At 47.0% G+C, this 23,500-nt stretch overlaps 1 protein-coding gene and 1 non-coding gene across 2 annotated transcripts in view; both read left to right on the top strand.

The window, feature by feature from the left end:
- wdfy4 (WDFY family member 4) overlaps positions 1 to 23,500 on the top strand; it is a 245,621-nt gene that overhangs the window by 212,493 nt on the left and 9,628 nt on the right. Inside the window, exons 45-47 of the mRNA XM_078199280.1 lie at positions 5,950 to 6,129; positions 16,386 to 16,568; positions 21,030 to 21,099. Of these exons, the coding sequence (XP_078055406.1) occupies positions 5,950 to 6,129; positions 16,386 to 16,568; positions 21,030 to 21,099 (433 nt within the window). The remainder of the gene's footprint in view (positions 1 to 5,949; positions 6,130 to 16,385; positions 16,569 to 21,029; positions 21,100 to 23,500) is intronic.
- Positions 7,405 to 7,477, top strand: trnak-uuu (transfer RNA lysine (anticodon UUU)). Its single transcript has one exon. It is a non-coding gene; the product is annotated as a tRNA-Lys (tRNA).

The following is a 23,500-nucleotide window of genomic DNA, read 5'->3' as shown; positions in this document are numbered from 1 at the left end:
ATTGTCATCTTAAGGCCACTTTCCTGCCTCCCCTCCCCCTCCTGATACCCTTTGACCCACTCTTGTTAGTTAAGAACCTACATCTTTCTTTAAAATATACAGTGATCTCACCTCCACTACCGACTGAGGAAGAGAATTCCACAGACTCTTGAGAGAAGAAAAAGTCCTTTGCACCTCTGTCTTAAACGGAAGACCCCTTATTTTTAAACTGTGCACCCTAGCTCTCGTCACTGCCACAAGGGGAAACATCCTTTCGGCATCCATCCTGCCAAGTCCTCTTTTGTAGCTGGAATCTTAACGGCAAGCTTTTTACATAGAGGGTGGTGGGTGCCTGGAACTCGCTGCCAGGGGAGGTAGTGGAAGCAGATACGGTAGTGATTTTTAAGGGCATCTGAACAAAATACATGAATAGAATGGGAATAGAGGGATACGGTCCCTGGAAGGGTAGAGGGTTTTAGTTCAGATGGGCAGCATGGTCGGTGCAGGCTTGGAGGGCCGAAGGGACTGTTCCTGTGCTGTAATTTTCTTTATTCTTTGTTGAAGCTGGTGGGATTTTCCCATCCCGCTGCGGTGAACAGAGATTTCGCTGGGTGCCAAATTCTCCGACCTCGCTGCAGCGGGAGCGTGGCGTGAATGGCCAGTAAGATCGCGCTCTAAACCTTTCAATAAGATCGCCTCTCACTCTTCTAAACTCCTACTTGTCCAGCCTTTCCTCATAAGGCGAATGCCCCATCCCAGGAATCAGTGAGCCTTCATTGAATTGCTTCCAAGACAACTTTCTGAAATAAGGATTTAAGTGAGCCTGAAGCGTGGGAGGTCACATATGGCAGATGTTGTCTATTCTTCGGAACTATTTGCAGCCTCGGTTGGTGCTGGAACATTAGGCTGAATTGGGACTGGTTGAAAGCAGCCTATAAGGATGTCACTTTGATAGATGCAGCTCCGAAGAGTCAGCTGTTTGAAGCAAAAGGGGAAAATTGGCAATGATGGCAGTTTGGATAACTAACCTCATTGTCTATGTATTGCATTAGAAAAAAGGCCACTGTCCGTAAATAAAAGCAAAATACTGTGGATACTGGAATGTGAAATAAAAACAGAAAATGCTGGAAAATCTTAGCAGGTCTGACAGCATCTTATGACTCATTCCTATTACTTTATATTCTTATTTTTATTTATCCCATTTCTGAAATCTCACTTTCCATCTTGCTTCCATCCCTACACTCTGCACCTTTGTTCTGCCCTTTCACATCCCGATCTCTTAATGGACGCTATTAGCACCATTCCTAACCTTTATCATCACCATTTACATCCCCTTTGTCTTTTTGTCTATGCCATTCCGATCAGTTACAGCCCCCCCTGCTCGTCCTCACAGTATAAATCTTGTCTGATTTTCCTCGTCTCCAGCTCTGACCAAGGGTCACCCAGACTCGAAGCGTTGGCTCTATTCTCTCTCCACAGGTTGCTGTTAGCCCTGTTGAGATTTTCCAGCATTCTCTGTTTTTGTCACTGTCCCATAAACCCGGGCACTGCACCCCTGTGCCAGGGATATTCGTGCCCATTACCCTTGCTTATGCCACGCCTGAATTCCATTAACCACCTCAAGTGGCCTTGTTTCCAATTTCTGTTTTTACAGGGTTACGACTAATTGAAATAGAATCAGTAACTGGTTATCCCCTCCTCTCGTCTTTCACCAGTCTTTGCATGTTTTCCCATTCGGTGGCACATAACAGCCCTCCTGCCAAAATTAGTTTTCTGATCTGTGCATCTCTATTTCAGACCTTGGACATCCAGACTAATGGGTGGCATGGTGGCGCAGTGGTTAGCACTGCTGCCTCACAGCACCAGGGATCCAGGTTCAATTCCAGCCTCGGATCACTGTCTGTGTGGAGTTTGCACATTTTCCCCGTGTCTGCATGAGTTTCCTCTGAGTGCTCTGGTTTCCTCCCACAGTCCAAAGATATGCGGGTTAAGTTGATTGGCCGTGCTAAATTGACCCTAGTGTCAGGGGGATTAGCAGAGTAAATATGTGGGGTTGCGGTAATAGGGCCTGGGTGGGATTGTGGTCGGTGCAGACTCGATGGGCCGAATGGCTTCCTTCTGCACTGTAGGGATTCAGTGATTCTAATTGACTTGATCTCTCTCCCCCTTCCTCCATCTTTCTCTCTCTCTAACACATGCATGCAAATGACAAAACAATTCCAACTTCAAATCTCAAATGCACTTCATAACCGCCGATTTTGTCGAAGCGATAGTAGTGTAGTGGTTATGACATTGGACTAGTAATCCAGAGACCCAGGCTGATACAGCAACATGGCTTCAAATCCCGTCATGGCAGCTGGAGGGATTTAAATGCAACTTTTAAATCTGGAATATGAAGCCAGTCTGCGTAATTGTGAGCAGGAAACTATCACTGATTGTTGGAGAAACCCATCTGGTTCATTAATATCCTTTAGGGAAGGAAATCTGCTGTCCTTACCTTGGTGTGGCCGACATGTGACTCCAGAGCCACAGCAATGTTTTGATTTGATTTATTATTGTCACATGTATTAGCATACAGTGAAAAGTATTGTTTCTTGCGCGCTATACAGACAAAGCATTCCGTGCATAGAGAAGGAAAGGAGAGAGTGCAGAATGTAGTGTTACAGTCATAGGGTGTAGAGAAAGTTCAGTTTAATGCGAGGTAGGCCCATTCAAAAATCTGACAACAGCAGGGAAGAAGCTGTCCTTGATTTGGTTGGTACTTTACCTCAGACCTTTGTATCTTTTTCCCGATGGAAGAAAGTGGAAGAGAGAATGTCCGGGGTACGTGGGGTCCTTGATTATGCTGGCTGCTTTGCCAAGGCAGCAGGAAGTGAAGACAGAGTGAATGGATGGGAGGCTGGTTTGCGTGATGGATTGGGCTACATTCACGACCCTTTGTAGTTTCTTATGGTCTTGGGCAGAGCAGGAGCCATACCAAGCTGTGATACAACCAGAAAGAATATGGTTGAGTCTCGACTGCCCTCTGAAGCCACTCAGTTCAAAGGCAATTAGGGATGGGCAACAAATGTTGACCCAGCCAGCGACGCCCACATCCCATGAAAGAATAAATGAACAATGGCACCGAACCTTCTTTCTGAAAATTGATCTGTGGGTCAAAACTGCGGAGGCTTTTCAGCTTGTGAAATGATGCAGCCAATGTCACCAAGTGTTTGCCCAGTCCTGCTGTGATTCTTGTCTGCATCTCATGTTGTTTCTGCTCCTCGGCACAGAAATGTGCTCCAATTCCCTTTAATTGTCGTAAGTAAGTCCGGAAGGTACGAGTCTGGGAATGTTGCACTTTCTCTAATGCAGACTGATAATTATAACCTTATTCTGGGATTCAGTGATAAATGGAAAAGTGAAGGCAAAGTAGCAACAGGAAATTAACTTTTCAATGAAACCAATTATTGGACTTTTGTTCTTTTTATTTGAAAAGGAACAGATGTTAAGCATTGAAGTTCAGCCTTCTGTTAGTGAGTGTAAGGTCGCAGTGTGGTCTCTGATGCTTTCTCAATTAACTCAAATGTTCATAAATGTAAGCAGACTTACTTGTGCTAGACTTCACTGAGAAAAAGGGCAGGTAAAAGGAGACCTTCTTCAGGCATGTAGAATATTAATGGAAAGAACAAAGTTGGCACAGTGGTTAGCACTGCTGCCTCGCAGCGCCAGGGACCAGGGTTCAATTCCCGGCTTGGGTCACTGTCTGTGCAAAGTTTGCACATTCTCCTCGTGTCTGCGTGGGTTTCCTCCGGGTGCTCCGGTTTCCTCCCACAGTCCAAAGATGTGCGGGTTAGGTTGATTGGCCAGGTTAAAAATTGCCCCTTAGAGTCCTGGGATGTGTAGGTTAGAGGTAGATTAGCGGGTAAATATGTGGGGGTAGGGCCTGGGTGGGATTGTGGTCGGTGCAGACTCGATGGGCCGAATGGCCTCCTTCTGCACTGTAGGGTTTCTATGATTCTATGATACTTGCGACACTAATAAATAAACTTTAAACTTACATGGGGCGGGATTTTGAGGCCTCACTCTTTAAACTTAAAATAATAATTGATCGCTTTAGAGGTGATACAGACTCTTAAAAAAAAAAACCTCTTCAAACATATTTTTGTTAAAATGATTATAGATTTCCCAGACATTTTAAAGTTGTTGCAAGTTTTTCTTGTTGTTCCTGTTTCTGGGACACTTGCCCACTTGATCAAACATCACTTCCGATACTTGCATTACTAATATACTTCATTGCAGTACCAAAGGACATATAGGACATTATAAAAACAATCTAATCTGCCTTCCTGGGTAAACATCAAAGATCCCATGGCAAAACGGGCAGAGGAGTTCACCTGACCATTAATTAACCATCAACTAATGCCACAAAAGTCCGATTAGCCAGATAATTAACTCATTGTTACGTGCACAGTTTGGGTCGCCCTGTTATAGGAAAGACATTGTTAAATTGGAAAGAGTGCAAAGAAGATTTACAAAGATGTTGCCAGGACTAGTGGGCCTGAGTTACAAGGAGAAGTTGGCCGGGTTAGGACTTTGTTCCTTGGAACGTAGGAGGACCTTACTGAGGTGTATAAAATCATGAGGGGCACAGATAGGATGAACGCACATAGGGGTGGGATTTTCCAACCTCACTCACCCCGAAACCGTAAAATCCCGCCCAAGGTCAACAGACCTTTCCATGGTCCGCCCCTTGCCCACTCCGATTCCCATGGCGGACGGGATGGTAAAATTGCAGCCCCATAGTCTTTTCCCAAGGGAAGGGGAATTGAAAACTAGAGGGAATAGGTTTAAGGTGAGAGGAGAAAGAGTTAAAAAGGTCCTGAGGGGCAACGTCTTCACACAGAGGGTGGTGCGTCTATGGAATGAGTTGCCAGAGAAACTGGTTGAGGCAGGTACAATAGCAACATTTAAAAAGCATTTGGATAAGTACATGGGTGGGAAAGGATTAGAGGGATATGGGCCAAATGCAGGCAATTGGGACTAGCTGGGAGGGCACCATGGTCGGCATGAATCGGTTGGGCCGAAGGGCCTGTTTCCGTGCTGTATTGCTCTATGACTCTAGTGGAATCTCGCTGTGCACAACGCTGCTGATTACAGCAAGAGCGACAACAACTCGGAAAGAATTCATTGATGAACTTTCTCGGAATGTCCTGAGCTTGTGGAAGACACTAACTGTGTTCCTTTCTTCACTGGAGTAACAATACTCAGTGAGTGAAACAGGGCCACATAAATCTTTGACTACTGAGAGGAGAATTGGGTTACCCAGTTGATGGATTCAGCCAAATGGCCTTTTTTTTTTCCCATCCTTGAACTTTATGTGTATTGTACAAGAATAATTTGCAGCCCTGGTGGGGAGTTGAGGCAAACCTTTGGAATAAGTGGCATTTTTGAAATCTAATTCTCCACGTTTATTTCCAGAGAACATTGTTGTTTTATGTAACTGCATTCCGTTGTAATAAAAAGATGCTCGGCACAGCAAGGGTTAAGGGGCGTGGTGCTGGAGGCTGGAGAATACCACACCCCACCCCACGGTATGATGCATGGAGCCACATGGTAATAGATTCAGAATGGAAGCCGCCTGCATGGGACAAGCAGCACTATTCATGGTGTTAACTGGAATCTCTCAATAGTTAAAGATTAAAAATGAGCAGTTCATGTTTAAACATACAATCTGAATGTCTCATCATTGAGAAGCCACAAACAAGTACACAATGCAACATGGTCCTCAGTGGTGGCACCATAATACAACAGATATGTCTTTGGTACCTCTCCTCCTGCAAGCCATCCCCCTCTTTCTGAAACAGTCTGGCGTGGCTTCCTAGTTTTGTGTCCCTTTCCTATCGCAGGATATATAATTAAAGACTGAAGCTGTTTAGCATCTAGTTCATGTGGTCGAGTCTCACAGCAGTGATTTATTCTTTATCCCAGGTACTTCATGGTCATATAGAAGCTGTCACTTGCCTCGCAGTGTCTTCAACTTATAATGTGATTGTGAGCGGATCATGTGACAGGACGGGCATCATTTGGGACTTCAACACACTGACTTATGTTAGTCAGCTTCAGGGGCACAAAGAGACCATTTCTGCTATCTCCATCAATGACGTAACCGTGAGTTCCATTTCTTGTCCAAGGATAAATCTGTTAAAATACTTCCTTTGATTTGATTTATTATTGTCACCTATACTGGGATACAGTGAAAAGTATTGTTTTCTGCATACCATACAGACAAAGCATACCATTCATAGAGTACATAGGGGAGATGGAAAGGAGAGGGTGCACAATGTAGTGTTACAGTTACAGATTAGGGTTAGAGAAAGATCAGCCGAATATTTGATTTGATTTATTATTGTCACATGTATTAGTATATGGTGAAAAGTATTGTTTCTTATGTGCTATTCAGGCAAAGCATACCGTTCATAGAGAACACAGGGGAGAAGAAAAGGAGAGGGTGCAGAATGTAGTGTTATAGTCATAGCTAGGGTGTGGAGAAAGATCAACTTGATATATGCGAGGACCATTCAAAAGTCTGGTGGCAGCAGGGAAGAAGCTGTTCTTGAGTCGGTTGGTGCGTGACCTCAGACTTTTGTATCTTTTTCCCGATGGAAGAAGGTGGAAGAGAGAATGTCCGGGGTACGTGGGGTCCTTAATGATGGGGTGAAGGAAAGGACTGGGTGCAGAACATAGTGTTACAGTTACAGATAGAGAAAGGTCAGCTTAATATTTGATTTGAGTTATTATTGTCACATGTATTAGTACACAGTGAAAAGTATTGTTTCTTGCGTGCTAGAAAGCATACCATTCATAGAGTGCATAGGGGAAGAGGGAAAGAGAGGGTGCAGAATGTAGTTCCAACTGATCAGATATGAAACAGAGAGAAGGATTGAGAATCAGAGAGCCGAATTAGTGTGAGGAACTAGCAATATGATGCACCATCAATCAAGCAAAGACTAGTTTGTATGCAAGAACAAATAGACTTTTATTAACAAGAACTTGGAGCCATCCCTGTCGGTGATCTGGTCTGTACTAAAGGCTAGGGGGAGGAGCCACCGTCTTTATACCCGGACCAGGAGGAGGAGTCTTGGGCGGAGCCGACAGGGATGTGCCACATATACAGGTAACAACAGGTACTAACTAACAGTGGTTAACCACAACAGATAACAGCTAACAGTGGTTTACCACACAATACTTGCATGAAATTCTCATATTTTAGACCTTATTCATTGAGTTGCTGAACAACCACATTTCTACACCAATGAATGAAGAAATTGTTGCATGATTCTCAACTGAGAATAGCAACAGGATTGGGGTGGAGCTGGCAAAATAAGTGACGGTGCCTATGGTGTTTGGAAGGTCAGTGCTCCCAACTTGAGGTTTTGCTCAAGGGCCCAGATAGCTCAGTCGGTAGAGCATCAGACTTTTAACCTGAGGGTCCAGGGTTCAAACCCCTGTTTGGGCGATGATTTTGGGGTGGCACGGTGGTGCAGTGGTTAGCACTGCTGCCTCACAGCGCCGGAAACCCTGGGTTCGATTCACGGCTTGGGGTCGCTGTCTGTGCGGAGTCTGCACGTTCTCCCCGCGTCTGCGTGGGCTTCCTCCGGGTGCTCCGGTTTCCTCCCACAGTCCAAAGATGTGCGGGTTAGGTGGATTGGCCATGCTCAATTGTCCCCTTAGTGTCAGGGGGACTATCTAGGGTAAATTCATGGGGTGATGGGGATAGGTCCTGGGTGGGCTTGTGGGCGTTGCAGACTCGATGGGCCAAATGGCCTCCTTCTGCACTTACTGGCATCAGTGTTGATTCTATGATTCTATGACTATTTTATTCCCTGGTGAGTGGGAGTGAATGAGATAAATTTGCCAAATGCAATTCTGCAAGTGGCCTGCAACTGGACAACTTCACTCTACATCAAGTGTAAGCAGGAATCATTCAATTAGCACAGCCAAAGTGCAATATTCCTGCCTAAACTTCGATTTAAATTGAACTGGTTAGTTGCTTCACATCCATTATAACAGAGCAACAACTAAGGTGCAAAAGTGTTGATATATTCAACATCAAATGTGTGCCGTTTAGGCTGTAATTACTGTAACTGCTGTAATTTTAGTCCATATTTTGTCTGCATTAGGCATTGAGTGTTTGGATTCTCGGATTAAAGCCTCCAGAGTAAATGCAATTATTCAGAATTAATCACTTAAGATGGTGTAGTTATTTGACAATCTGCTGAACTTATTATCGGGGGTACTGTCCAAGTGGTGTAAATTCTACCAATGCTATGGTATACATATTGCAAAATGAACTCGATGTCATGTATTATAATGTTGATGTTTCTTTAGCTGTTGTATGCTCATCATCTGTAAGGAAGTGCACATGAATGTACGCACCCATACATCCACACCTATTGGGCACTCCTGGCCATCCCCACCATCAGGATTTTCTCGTCCCGCCAATGGTGCCCCTCCACTCCCCCAACCATGCTTCCCCAGCGGCAGAGGGTGCGGACAATGGGAAACCCCGTTTGCAAAACACGTCGCAGAAAATCCTGCCCGATTTGTGTGGTTTGAGTGGCACGGTGGCACAGTGGTTAGCACTGCTGCCTCACAGCGCCAGGGACGCGGATCCGATTCCCGGCTTTGGTCGCTGTCTGTGTGGAGTTTGCACATTCTCCCCGTGTCTGCGTGGGTTTCCTCCGGGTGCTCCGGTTTCCTCCCACACTTCAAAGATGTGCAGGTTAGGTGGATTGGTCATGCTAAATTGCCCCTTAGTGTCAGGGGGACTAGATAGGGTAAATACATGGGGTTATGGAGGTAGAGCCTAGGTGGGATTGTGGTTGGTGTAGACTCGATGGGCCGAATGGCCTCCTTCTGCACTGTAGGGATTCTATGATGTTCGATCACTCGATTTCTCTGACGTTTGAACTAACCAATGTGCAGTGGCTCACTTGGGAATACATCGGCCTTGGTGACTCTCAAACAACACAGAGTCACCATGGTAATCCTTTGCCAAATAGACAAAGCAAGGCCTTCTCTATCTCTGACACTACAAACAGGCTAATAAATTTTAGCCAGCTCAAAACATTTTTAAATTGCAAAAGATTACACTTTCTGCAATATCATACATTTTTATTAGAGTATAATTTGGAGCCAAGGATATTACCCAGCTATAAATGGCACCTGTGGCAATAAAATATTCTCACAACAGGCCAACTGCACTGCTCACACAACAAGCGAGGGCTGAACAGCTTAATGTTATCACAAATAGTACTTCCAGCAATATTAGGCCCGTGCAATAAATACACCACACAGACAGCAAGTCTGGCCACTTCTCTGGTTTTAGCTTATCGGGTGTTGCCATACTTTAGAACCATAGGATCTGTAGTAAGCGGCCATCTGGCCCATCGAATCTTCATTAACTCTCCGAAAGAGCATCTTACTCAAGCCCTCCTCTCCCCGGCCTATCCCCATAACCCTGCGCATCTACTGTGGCCAATCCACCCAACCTGCACATCTTTGGACTGTGGGAGGAAACTGGAGCACCCGGAGGAAACCCACGCAGACACAGGGAGAACGTGCCAACTCCACATGGACAGTGACCCAAGGCCGGAATTGAACCTGGGTCCCTGGCGCTGTGAGGCAGCAGTGTTAACCACTGTGCTGCCCTCCACTGTGCCACCTTTAAGCACATTTAAAATGGAAAGCATGGCCCAAATCCTGCTGGAATGAGGCACCTTGCAGTCAAAGTTATTATTTAGACTTTCCCTCACTATAAAATGTTTTGCCCCATGATTTGGTGGACGTACACACTGATGGTCATAGAATTCCTACAGTGCAGAAGGAGGCCATTCGGCCCATCGAGTCTGCATTACATCAATCCCACCCAGACCCTATCCCCATAACCCCATGTATTTACTCTGCTAATTCCCCCTGACACTAAGGGATAATTTATCATGGTATAATCACCTTAACCTGCCCATCTTTCGGACTGTGGGAGGAAACCGGAGCACCTGGAGGAAACCCGCGCAGACACGGGGAGAATGTGCAGACTCCACACAGACAGTGACCCAAGGCCAGAATTAAACCTGGGCCCCTGGCGCTGGGAGGCAGCAGTGAAGCCCATAAGATGATGCAGTGGAGACACGAGGAGACCTTGGTGAACGTTCTCCCCGTGTCTGCGTGGGTATTCTATCTACTTAACCTATCAGATAAAATGATTGAGAAAGAAACAGAGGGGGATGAATTAAAGTCAAATCAGGTGCAGGAAGAAAATCTATAGAGAGGGGAAGAAATCATGGTCAAGAGAGAAAGAGTAAAGGAAAATCTTCCATTGTACTGCCCTATATTGTAGTGTGCAGTATGTACTCATTGCAATGTAGGAGACACATTGTAATGATGCTCATTACAGGGAAAATGCGAATCATAGAATCCCTACAGTGCAGAAGGAGGCCATTCAGCCCAGAGTCTGCACTGATTCTCTGACAGAGCATTCCACTCAGGCCCTATCCCTATAGCCCCACATATTTACTCCACTCATCCCTCTAACCTACACGTCTTGCGACACCAAGGGGCAATTTAGCATGGCCAATCTCCCAAACCTGCACATCTTTGGATGGTGGGAGGAAACCGGAGCACCTGGAGGAAACCCACGCAGACACGGGGAGAACGTGCGGACTCGGCACGGACGGTGACCCAAGACGGGAATCGAACCCGGGTCCCTGGCGCTGTGAGGCAACAGTGCTAACCACCGTGCCACCATGCTGCCCCCTAAATAAAGATGTTTATTTGCAGGTTAACACTATACAGAGGCTTGCAACCTTGTAGCTGCAATCAGATGATTCTCAGCCCCCGCCCACCAGGGTGATCTTTCACCCTGCACCCCAATTGATTCCATGTGACCCTTACGCTGCAGGTTAATCCTTAAAGGGACAGTCACCACACACACCAGGCGTTTTGTGCATAGCAAGGTGCCACAACTGGCGACACGGTCACGATAATGTTTTTGTGATGTTCACTGAGGGATGAATGTTGGCCAAACAGCCCTGCATTTTTTCAAAACACAGGCTATGGATCTTTCACGTCCACAAGAGCAAGCATACGGTACTTTGATTCAATCTTTCATCTGAAGGATGGCTCTTCCAACATCTCACTGAGTGGCAGCCTAGATTTTCCGCCCAAAATTTCTAGAGTGGAACTTGATCCCACAATCCTCTGTCTCAGGGAATGGATCCACTCAGCCGGAGCTGGCATGGGAGCTGGTGGAATTTGACTTGATTTATTATTGTCACGTGTATTGGGGTACAGTGACAATATAGTGCATGCTATTGGGTGGCTCGGTGCGCGCTATTTAGGCAGTGGTTAGCACCAGGGACCTGGGTTCAATTCTGGATTCGGGTGACTGTCTGCGTGGAGTTTGCACATTCTCCCCGTGTCTGCGTGGGTTTCCTTTGGGTGCTCCAGTTTCCTTCCACAGTCCAAAGGTGTGTGAATTAGGTACATTGGCCACACTAAATCGACCCTAGTGTCAGGGGGTTAGCAGGGTAAATATGTGGGGTTACGGGGATAGGGGCCTGGGTGGGATTGTGGTCGGTGCACACTCGAAAGTGGCCTCCTTCTGCACTGTCTGGATTCTTTGATTCAAGTAAGAGTTTTAACAACACCAGGTTAAAGTCCAGCAGGTTTATTTGGTAGCAAATACCATTAGCTTTCGGAGCGCTGCTCCTTCGTCAGATAGAGTGGATATCTGCTCTCAAACAGGGCACAGAGACACAAAATCAAGTTACAGAATACTGATTAGAATGCGACTCCCTACACCCAACCAGATCTTAAAGATACAGACAATGTGGGTGGAGGGAGCATTAAGCACAGGTTAAAGAGATGTGTATTGTCTCCAGACAGGACAGCCTGCAAGTCCAGGAGGCAAGCTGTGGTGGTTACTGATAATGTGACATAAATCTTTGATTCTACACAGACATAACATATCGTTCATAGAGTACATAGGGGAGAAGGAAAGGAGAGGGTACAGAATTGTAGTGTTACGGTCATAGCTGGGGTGTAGAGAAAGATCAACTTAGTGTGAGGTAGGTCCATTCAAAAGTCTGATGGCAGCAGGGAAGAAGCTGTTCTTAAGTCAGTTGGTACGTGACTTTTTTGTATCTCTTTCCCGACGGAAGAAGGTGGAAGAGAGAATGTCTGGGGTGCGTGCGGTCCTTGATTATGCTGGCTGCTTTCTCGAGACAGCGGGAAGTGTAGACGGAAGGCCACAGCCCTGAAATGTTAGCAGACCTGCTGAGTACTGCCAGGATTTTCTGCCTTCATTTATGACATGGAAGCCATGTAGCTTGAAAATTAGAATTGGGAGCACGATAATCAGACATCTGTCCTTCATTATAGTGATGTCATTGTAATTTTAGCCGGTGTTGTGGGTAATTATTCCATCTCCTGGTTATTTCGCAGACACAGCGATTTATTTCATATTTTGGGCTTATCTTTCCCACTCCTAAATTGGTTGTTTGAGAGGATTGAAGCGAAGACCAAAAGTTAATCTGGTGCCCAATGACGCTGGAGACCTAGTTAGTGCCAGTAGTTGATAGTTTGCAAGCAAGCAAGTTTCACATCGAAACAGAACATTCTTCAAAATACATGGAGGAAACCCAGAGCGAGGTGGCTTAGGTGACAGCACTTTGTCATTCCAACACAATTTTTGGCTTCTATCAAAAGCACCACTGCTACAAAAGCGAGGGAGACTGGCATTGGCTTCCAATTGATTGGGGGTTGGCATCTCCTCACTTGCTGTGCCATCAAGACGTTAAATTGGTTTTGGATCCAGTTTTGAGACTCTGCAGTAAGCACTTTGGAACGTCCTAAACCAAAATCCTGGTGCCTGACTTGCTTATTACAAGCCACTGATTGCAAGTAATTACACAAGAGTCTATAGCACAGGAAGAGACCATTCAGCTCGCCTGGCCCATATCAGTTTTAATAGAATCATAGAATCCCTACAGTGCAGAAGGTCTGCACCGACCACAATCCCACCCAGGCCTCACCCCCACAACCCCATGCATTTCCCCTCGCTAGTCCCCCTGGCGCTAAGGGGCAATTTAACACGGCCAATCCACCTAACCAGCACGTCTTTCGATCTGTGGGAGGAAACCCACGCAGACACGGGGGGAACATGCAAACTCCACGCAGACAGTGACCCCCCAAGCTGGGAATCGAACCCGGGTCCCGGCTCCAGATGAGCCTCCGCCTTCATTTCATCCTATTTATTCCATTCCTCCTCCTATTCCTTTCTCCCTGGCGCGTTTATCTCTACTCCCCTCTATTGCATCCATGCCACTCGCTTCAACCTCTGACGGAATAAACCAGTTCCTCCCAAATTCCGGATTGGATTTATTGGTGATGACTTTACATTTAGAAAGCGGCTGTTTCTTTTGCGCTTCGAATTGTCCTTCTCTTCATTGACATGTCGCAAGCTTTAGTTTATCGTACGCGAAGGATTAACTTTTGCTGCCTCTGCATACACACAAGCCAACTGTAGGGTCCATTCATTTGTTCGAACAGACGAGGGGGCAGCACTTTAAACTGAGGTTTAAAATGGTTTTCTTTTATTGAACAGAACTTAAAAAAACAATTAACACGACAGAAGCGCAAAGAGAGCAAACTTGGAGACTGGCTTCACAGCCAGGCCCAGTCCACAAACATGTACTGAGATGAGCAAAATCTGAGAACTGAACTAAACACGTACTCAAATGAAAATATATTTCAATCCTTATCTCGTTTTTGGAAGCGTTTTTCACATGCTGTCTCTGTCTGCAAGAACAGCTCTTGCAGCTGCTGTTGTTTGCCTGAGTAGTGTACCCTTCAAGAATGCAGTCAACTTTCAGCTAACCTTTACCCTTCTGAGTTTTAATATGTAGTCGAATCAGCAGTCGATTTTTTTAAGCTTAGCGGAGTTAGTTGTACAGACAGAAATATCTTAAAATGAGGTCTTTGCATAGACTGATATAAACAGGGCTACTTGTACATAGGATCTCTCACCAACCCACCCCACCTTGCACCCGTCCCCCCCCCCCCCGTCCCCCCCCCCGAAAGTAAATATCCGGCCTCAAGAGCATCCCTAATTTCAACTGTTCCATCACTGATGACCATCCCCGCAGTCACCAAGGTGCAAGGCTCTCATGTACCTCTCTCCTTTCTCATTTAAGATGTTCTTGAGCCTGCTCGACCAAGTTTTTGCCCAGTATCTTTAACACTGTGGTTAAATGTTAGATAAGAGAAGGTTATTGGGGGTAGATGGGAATGTGTTACTCCAAACGTAAGCAGATTGGCCACGTTGCTGCCCATCGCATTAATATTCCTCGTTCTCAGGGGACTTCACCTGAGAATTGTGGTGGAATTCAACAGTCCAATCATCCAGTACATAAAGATGTTTTTTTTAATTCTTACCTATGATAGGAAACATAAAAGCTAAATGAGAAAATGCTGGAAAATCTCAGCAGGTCTGGCAGCATCTGTAAGGGGAGAAAAGAGCTGACGTTTCGAGTCCAGACGGCCCTTTGTCAAAGCTAAAAAGCACAGGAAGTGGGAGATATTTACACTGTAGGGGAAAGGGAATGAAAGATGAGTCATAGCCACCAGAACCAGGGGAAAGGCTGCTAATGGCAGCCCATAGAGAGAACAGAAGGTGTGAATGGCCAAACGGCAGAGAAGCTGAAGTCAGAGGATAAGCTGTGACAGATGAAGATATGGGGGGAGGGACGGGATGGGTGGGAGAGAGGTAGAATTGGGAAAAAGTGGAAGAAAAGGAGAAGAAAAGGTAAAGAAAGGGGCGGATAAAATAGGGGGAAAGAGTGGAAAGAGTTTATCCAGTTGATAAAACTGCCACGATTCAATTATTTTTTATTTGTGGAATATTGCCTTGAAGAACCTTTTGTTTGACACCCATAGAAACAGAAAAAATAGGAGCAGGGGTAAGCCATTTAGTTTGGGGAAGGCGTTGGCTTCGTGGTATTATCGCTAGACTATTAATTCAGAAACGCAGCTCATGTTCTGGGAACCCGGGTTCGAATTCCGCCACGGCAGATGGTGGAATTTGAATTCAATCAAAAAATGTCTGGAATTAAGAATCTACTGATGACCATGAAACCATTGTCGATTGTCGAAAAAAACCCATCCAGTTCTCTAATGTCCTTTAGGGAAGGAAATCTGCCGTCCTCACCTGGTCTGGCCTACATATGACTCCAGAGCCATAGTGTGGTGACTCTCAACGTCCCTCAGGCAACTAAGGATGGGCAATGAATGCTGGCCAGCCAGCGATGCCCATGTCCCATGAATGAATAAAACAGCCTCCATAATTTTGGAGGATCATCCAGCAGGAACAATGTTAAATTATCCTGTTGGAGAGATACTGATGGGATTAAGTGCAATGTTACTTATTACACTGCATCTAATTTCAATCAACATTGATGCCAATAAGTAATTTTGGGTGGATATAAATGTGTGTTGCACCTGATTTCCGAGGTATCGCGGCCAGCGAGATCGGTAACATTTGCCCCCTTAGAGTCTTACAAAGAGCTACCCAATAATTTCACTTACCCTCGCCCCCAACCCACTCTTTCCCCATCTTCCTATAAATATTTGCTTTCCAAATATTTATCCAATTCCCTTTTGAAAACTACCATTGGATCTGCCACACTTTTAGGCTGTCCCAATCACAACTCACTGCCTAAAAGTCACTCCTTATTTACTCTATTAAAGTCTCTCAAAACTGTTGGACACCTCTACCAAATCTGTCCTTAACTTCCTCTTGTTGGAAACTGGATGCCAGTTAGGGACTAGATCATGCCCCATGGTTGGACAGCCATCACCGATTAGGGCTCATGCTCAAAGAGCAAGCATTTGGCCAAAGTATTAATTGGAGGGAAACTGAGGAGGACTGCCAGTGCATATGGGGCTAGTCTGCAGCAAAATTCGCACTATCAGGATAATAGGGCAAGGGAATTCGAAATCCAAAATGTTCCTGCACCCTGGAACACAGCTGCATGTACAGGTCAGCTCGCCCGCTGGGGGTACAGGTCAGCTCGCCCGCTGGGGGTACAGGTCAGCTCGCCCGCTGGGGGTACAGGTCAGCTCGCCCGCTGGGGGTACAGGTCAGCTCACCCGCTGGGGGTACAGGTCAGCTCACCCGCTGGGGGTACAGGTCAGCTCGCCCGCTGGGGGTACAGGTCAGCTCGCCCGCTGGGGGTACAGGTCAGCTCACCCGCTGGGGGTACAGGTCAGCTCACCCGCTGGGGGTACAGGTCAGCTCACCCGCTGGGCACAGAGTCAGCCCGCCAGGCATACAGGTCAGCTCACCAATCTCTGTTCTGATCCTGCAGGGTGACATTGCCTCCTGCGCGGGGAAGTACCTGCACCTGTGGACAATTAACGGGCAGCCGATTGCGAGCATCAACACGTCGCCGGGACTGACGGAGGAAATTCTGTGCTGCTGCTTCACCGAGGTGCACGAGTGGAACCCGCGCAATGTCGTCGTGACGGGATGCAGTGACGGTGTTGTACGAGTAAGTGTCACCAACAGCAGGTAAAGCACTGCCACCTTCTCGGTCCACATCACATTGTGATAGTGGTCAAACGAGCCAGAGTCCAGAGCACTGATTTTCTCACAATTTCCTGACAAGAGAGGATCTGATGGAGGTATATAAAATTCTAAAAGGGATTGATAAAGTAAGTGTAGACAAAGCGTTTCCTCTTGTGGGGCAATCTCGAACAAGAGGTGACAGGTATAGGTTGAGAGGCGGTAGATTTAAAACTGAGATGAGGAGGAACTACTTCTCGCAGAGGGTGGTGAATTTGTGGAACTCGCTGCCCCATAGCGCGGGGGAGTCTGAATCATTGAATGGTTTCAAGAAGGAGATAAATATATTTCTAATAAAAAAAACAGCATTAAGAAGATAGGACAGGCAGGGAGGTGGATTGGAGACCAGGGAGAGATCAGCCATGATCTGATTGAATTGCGGAGCTGGCTCGAAGGGCTGAATTTGCCGCCTCCTGCCCCTAATTCCTATGTTCCGCCTGTGCTAGCCTTTGGTAAAAGCCATAGCTTCCCGCCTGTCCTGATGTGTGCTGGGTTTCTATATCTGGGTCGCTGCTTCCTTCTCTGAATGACTGACTGGAAATTCAGCCGTTGAAAGATCACAGAGAAGCAAGGAAACTCTCCCCACTTTATATCAACACACACTCACGTTCACCCTCACTCTGGCACTCTCTCATGCGCACTCTGGTGCCCTGGCACTCTGGTGCCCTGGCGCCCTGTCACTCTCGCACCCACTCTCGCACCCACTCTCGCGCCCACTCTCGCGCCCACTCTCGCGCCCACTCTCGCGCCCACTCTCGCGCCCACTCTCGCGCCCACTCTCGCGCCCACTCTCGCGCCCACTCTCGCGCCCACTCTCGCGCCCACTCTCGCGCCCACTCTCGCGCCCACTCTCGCGCCCACTCTCGCGCCCACTCTCGCGCCCACTCTCGCGCCCTCTCTCGCGCCCTCTCTCGCGCCCACTCTCGCGTCCACTCTCGCGCCCTCTCTCGCGCCCTCTCTCGCGCCCTCTCTCGCGCCCTCTCTCGCGCCCTCTCTCGCGCCCACTCTCGCGCCCACTCTCGCGCCCTCTCTCGCGCCCTCTCTCGCGCCCTCTCTCGCGCCCTCTCTCGCGCCCTCTCTCGCGCCCTCTCTCGCGCCCTCTCTCGCGCCCTCTCTCGCGCCCTCTCCCGCGCCCTCTCCCGCACCCTCTCCCGTACCCTCTCTCACACTCGGAAGACGAGTTTGGTGACAGTCAGGGTTGAGGATGTTGATGGATTTTCCACCAACAGCCTCTCAGTGCCAATGCCCAGTTGCTGCCCCTTTGTTCAAAACGACCTGTCTAATTTAATAATTGCTCTGCTCACAATAGCAAAACCCGGCTGTGAAAAAACTCTCAGGTGTTTGGAGTGCAAGTCAGGAATGCTGAATTGTAAATGTCAGACATGGGGTAAAGGTCAGACATGGGGTACTCCCACATTACCAAGCTGTGCCCATCACACACTGCTCAACACTGGACTAATGCAGCCCTTTAGAGTGGTACTGATTCCTACAGACCCGAGTAACTTGCTCGGTTCTTTACTGGCACTGTGCTGAGTTAGGTCAGCAATTCAGCTCAGGGGGAAGGGAAAGAGGAGGGGGATAAGAACCAGCATCCATCAGCATTATGGGATGCAGACCCTTTGGCACAGTGGTTAGCACTGCTGCCTCACAGTGCCAGGGACCCAGGTTTGATTCCAGCCTTGAGTGACTGTGTGGAGTTTGCACATTCTCCTCGTCTCTGCGTGGGATTCCTCTGGGTCCTCCGGTTTCCTCCCACAGTCCAAAGATGTGCAGGTTAGAGGGATTGGCTGTGCTAAATTGCCCCTTAGTGTGCAAAGATGTGTAGGTTAGGTGGATTGGCCATGCTAAATTGCCCCTTAGTGTGCAAAGATGTGTAGGTTAGGTGGATTGGCCGTGCTAAATTGCTCCTTCGTGTCCAAAGATATGTAGGTTAGGTGGATTGGCCGTGCTAAATTGCCCCTTCGTGTCCAAAGATGTGTAGGTTAGGTGGATTGGCCATGCTAAATTGCCCCTTTGCGTCCAAAGAAGTGTAGTTTAGGTGGATTGGCCATGCTAAATTGCCCCTTAGCGTCAGGGAGATTAGCCGGGCAATGTGTGAGGTTACAGGGATAGGGCCTGGGTGAGAATGTTGTCAGTGCAGGCTCGATGGGCCGAATGGTCTCCTTCTGCACTGTAGGGATTCTGTGATCCGACGATTTGCAGTTACTGACATCTGTATTTGTTACCTTCCTCTGCAGCTTCTATCTTCATTCCCGGCACATTCTCTCTTTCTGAAAAAGGCCTATTTGCACTGAACAGATATCATGTGATCCCCGCACAGCCCATAGCTATCTTCCCATAATGCATTTACCCACCAAACATGTAAAAGTTAAATGATAAGAAATGTGTTATATTACTCATGCAGTTGACAGATAGGGAATGGATTTTGTTTTTTATAATCCTTTAATGAACAATATTTGGAATTGTTTTAGCTTATGCAGAGAACACGGAACAACCTGAAGCACATGTTTTATTAGACCTCTGTACAATTGCTTTATTCCAATTTAACATTTTTAGTATTTTACAATGTCCATGCATCGAAGAGACAAATCTTTATGCCAAGGTTCCGTACTTCTCTGAACCTTCCATAGAATAGAATCCCTACAATGCACAACAAGGCCATTTACCCATCGAGTCTGCACTGACTCTCTGAAAGGGTATCTTAGCCAGGCACACCCGATCTCCGTAACCCACTCATTTACCATGGCCAGCCCACCTAGCATACACGTGGGACACTAAGGAACAATTTAGTGTGGCTAATCCACCTAACCTGCTTGGCACGGTGGCACAGTGGTTGCCACTGCTGCCTCACAGCGCCAGGGACCTGGGTTCGATTTCCGGCTTGAGGCACTGTCTGTGTGGAGTTTGCACGTTCTCCCTGTGTCTGCATGGGTTTCCTCCGGGTGCTCCGGTTTCATCCCACAGTCCAAAGATATGCGGGTTAGGTGGATTAGCCATTGCTAAATTGCCCTTAGTATCAGAGGGAATAGCTAGGGTAAATGCATGGGGTTATAGGGATAGGGCCTGGGTGGGATTGTGGTTGGTGCAGATTCAATGGGCTGAATGGCCTCCTTCTGCGCTGTAGGATTCTATGATCTTTGGACACTAAGGGACAATTTAGCATGGCCAATCCACCTAACCAAGACATCTTTTGAGTGTGGGAGGAAACCCACGCAGACACAGGGAGAGCATGCAAACTCCACACAGACAGTCACCCAAGGTTGGAATTGAACTGGGGTCCCTGGCGCTGTGAGGCAGCAGTGCTAATCACTGTGCCACTGTGGAACAGGTTTAAATTGACAGGCACATCCCTTCAGCCCCAGGTGTAGAAGGGGCAAAATGAGAAAGCTGTGATACACATTTCTTTCTTCTGTTCCTTCTATTTTCACCATTTTATTGCCTTCACCCCTGGGGACCTGGAAACAATCCTTACCTCACCTGTCTGTTCCTCTACAAACTTCAGACTTTTAAAACCAAAGAATGTGTTGACTTCATGGTTCAGCTTATCTCCTCGCTTCTTTTTGACCTGGCTTCATTCAGAGGCCTTGTTCCCCCAGACACTTCTCTGACTGTGCCCACAAAATGACTGTTTGACCCACCTAATCACTGCCGGCATTTACACTCCACACAAATCTCCTTCCACCCAACTTTATCGTTGTTTTCTTCTCTCCCTCGTGTATGAACCTAGCTTCTCCATAAATGCATCAATGTTGCCTTGCCTCGACACCGCCCCCGCCCTCCCCGCATTCCACATTCTCACGACTTGCTGGTTGACGAAGATTTTCCTCAATTACTTTTTGGAGTTATAGGGCGGCACAGTGGTTAGCACTGCTGCTTCTCAGCATCAGGGACCTGGGTTCAGTTCCCGGCTTGGGTGACTGACTGTGCACAGTTTGCACATTTTCCCCATGTCTGCGTGGGTTTCCTCCGGGTGCTCCGGTTTCCTCCCACAGTCTGAAAGAAAGATGTGCTGGTTAGGGTGCACTGGCCGTGTTAAATTCTCCCTCGGTGTACCCGAACAGGTGCCAGAGTGTAGTGGATTTTCACAGTAGTTTCATTGCAGTGTTAATGCAAGCCTACTTGTGACACTAATAAATAATAAACTTTAAACGCCCTTCTCCCTGAATGCATTAATGTTATTGGCCTCGATGACTCCACATTCTGCATTCTCACCACCCGACTGGCCGAAGGAAATTTCCCTGAATTATTTATTGGAGTTGCTACATAACAGCACAAATCAACTGTGGTTTCATTGTGTGGTTAGCTAGTGCAGGGTTGTTTTGGGAGGTTTTCTTTTGCACATCTTATGGAGGAGTTTATAAAATGATGGTTTATTTTTAATTTGCAGCTATGGAGGACAGAGTATAGAAGATCGCAAGTCGCCAAGAACGATGGAGGACCAGCCTCAGAACAGAATGGTAATGTTTAAGTGGCATATATCATCTTTACCATAAGACATAGGAGCAGAATTAGGCCACTCAGCCCATCGAGTCTGCTCCGCCATTCAATCATGGCTGATTTTTTTCACATCCCCATTCTCCTGCTTTTTCCCCATAACCTCTGATCCCCTTATTAATCAAGAACCTATCTATCTCTGTCTTAAAGACACTCAATGACCTGGCCTCCACAATCTTCTGCGGCAAAGAGTTCCACAGATTCACCATTCTCTGGCTGAAGAAATTCCTCCTCATCTCTGTTTTAAAGGGTCATTCCTTTAGCCTGAGGTTGTGCCCTCTGGTTCTAGTTTTTCCTACTAGTGGAAACATCATCTCCACGTCTACTCTATCCAGGCCTCGCAGTATCCTGTAAGTTTCGATAAGATCCCCCCTCATCCTTTTAAACTCCAATGAGTACAGATCCAGAGTCCTCAACTGTTCCTCATACGACAAGCTCTTCATTCCAGGGACAGAGGCACAATATATAAGTAGCTTGTCCTCCATAGAATGTTGGTCTGACTAACACGGGACTGGAGAGTTGACCGATAAATCAGTGGTTTGAGTAGCAGCACAGACCTCTTCAATCCCTCACGTACCGTATGTCCTTTGCTCTGTTCTGAATATTAAAAATTGCTTACTTGAACAGCTTAATGCTGTCTGTAACGCCAACACAATGTCATTGAACTCAAACCAAGACAGGAAAGCAGCAAATAAAGAACTAAATCACAAGTCTCAAAAAAAACCCAAAGGAAATCTGGAAACTTATAATAATATTAAAGTTTATTTATTAGTGTCACAAGTAGGCTTGCATCAACTCTACAATGAAATTACTGTGAAAATCCCCTTGTCGCCAAACTCCAGCGCCTTTTTGGGTACACTGAGAGAGAATTTAGCACGGCCAATGCACCCTAACCAGCACGTCTTTCAGAGCACCCGGAGGAAACCCACGCAGACACGGGGGGAATGTGCGAACTCCACGCAGACAATGACCCAAGCCAGGAATTGAAGCCAGGTCCACCATCTGCCATGATGGGATTCGAACTCGAATCCCTGAATATTAGCTGAGTTTCTGGATTAATAGTCTGTTGATAATACCACTAGTCCAACACCTCCCTAATCGTCCTTGAGAAGGTACTGGTGAGCTGCCTTCTTGAACTGCTGCAGCCCCTGTGGTGTAGGTACACATGATGTGGAGATGCCGGCGTTGGACTGGGGTAAGCACAGTAAGAAGTCTCACAACACCAGGTTAAAGTCCAACAGGTTTATTTGGTAGCAAATACCATAAGCTTTCGGAGCGCTGCCCCTTCGTCAGATGGAGTGAAAATCTGTTCTCCAACAGTGCACAGAGACACAACATCAAGTTACAGAATACTAATTAGAATGCAAATCTCTACAGCCAGCCAGGTCTTAAAGGTACAGACAATGTGGGTGGAGGGAACATTAAACACAGGTTAAAGAGATGTGTATTGTCTCCAGACAGAACAGCTAGTGAGATTCTGCAAGATCAGGAGGCAAGCTGGGGGGGTTACTGATAATGTGACATAAATCCAACATCCCGGTTTAGGCCGTCCTCATGTAGGTACACCCACAGTGCTATTCGGGAAGGAGTTTCAGGAGTTTTACCTAATGACAGCGAAGGATCGGTGATATATTTTCAAGTCAGGATGGTGCGTGGCTTGGAGAGGAATTTGCAGATAGTAATGTTCTCATGCAGCTGCTCCTCGTCCTTCTGGATGGTAGAGATCGTGGCTTTAGTAGGCGCGGTTGAAGAAGCCTGGGCGAGTTGCTGCAGTGCAGCTTGATGGAGTCTGGGTGATAGTAGCTGTGGCATCCAGAAGCAAGTGTCCAGTTTGGGTCTCGCCCCTGAGGTTCACTTTGCCTTTCACTGGGCTGTGAGAAAGAGTACTGAGTGGAAACAAGAAAATCTCCATGTCAGAGTGAGCAATGCGGCCTATCTGGAACCTGTAGTCCTCCAGACCTGACCTGACCTGACCATCCCAGACAGACAAGGATGTGTAGGGATGTAGGAGTCCGGAGAATAACCCAAAGACCAATTGAAACAAGCACCCAGGTGAACGAATAAAGGACCTGTCATTGAAACTGGGAATCTTAGCCTTGGCCACCGCTATTCCTGCAGACTATCTCCAGGAAGCTCATTCAACTCCAGTGTCCCATGTTGTAATTGGGAACAAAGAATAGGAAAGTAAATTTGTGCTTCCTAAGTGGTGTGATTCGGATCAGAAGATGTCAGATAGTTAGCGACTACAACGTCTTTAAGGTTAAAGAGAAGAAAACCACGTCTGACCACGACTGAGTGCCGGCCCCCACGCTCCGGACAACATGCCATAACCTGCTACTTCACAGAATACTACAGTGCAGAAGA

The sequence above is a fragment of the Mustelus asterias genome, chromosome 28 (assembly GCF_964213995.1).
Source record: "Mustelus asterias chromosome 28, sMusAst1.hap1.1, whole genome shotgun sequence".
Taxonomy (NCBI): domain Eukaryota; kingdom Metazoa; phylum Chordata; class Chondrichthyes; order Carcharhiniformes; family Triakidae; genus Mustelus; species Mustelus asterias.
Note: the sequence above shows the minus strand (reverse complement) of the source record. Positions and strands in the feature narration are given on the sequence as shown.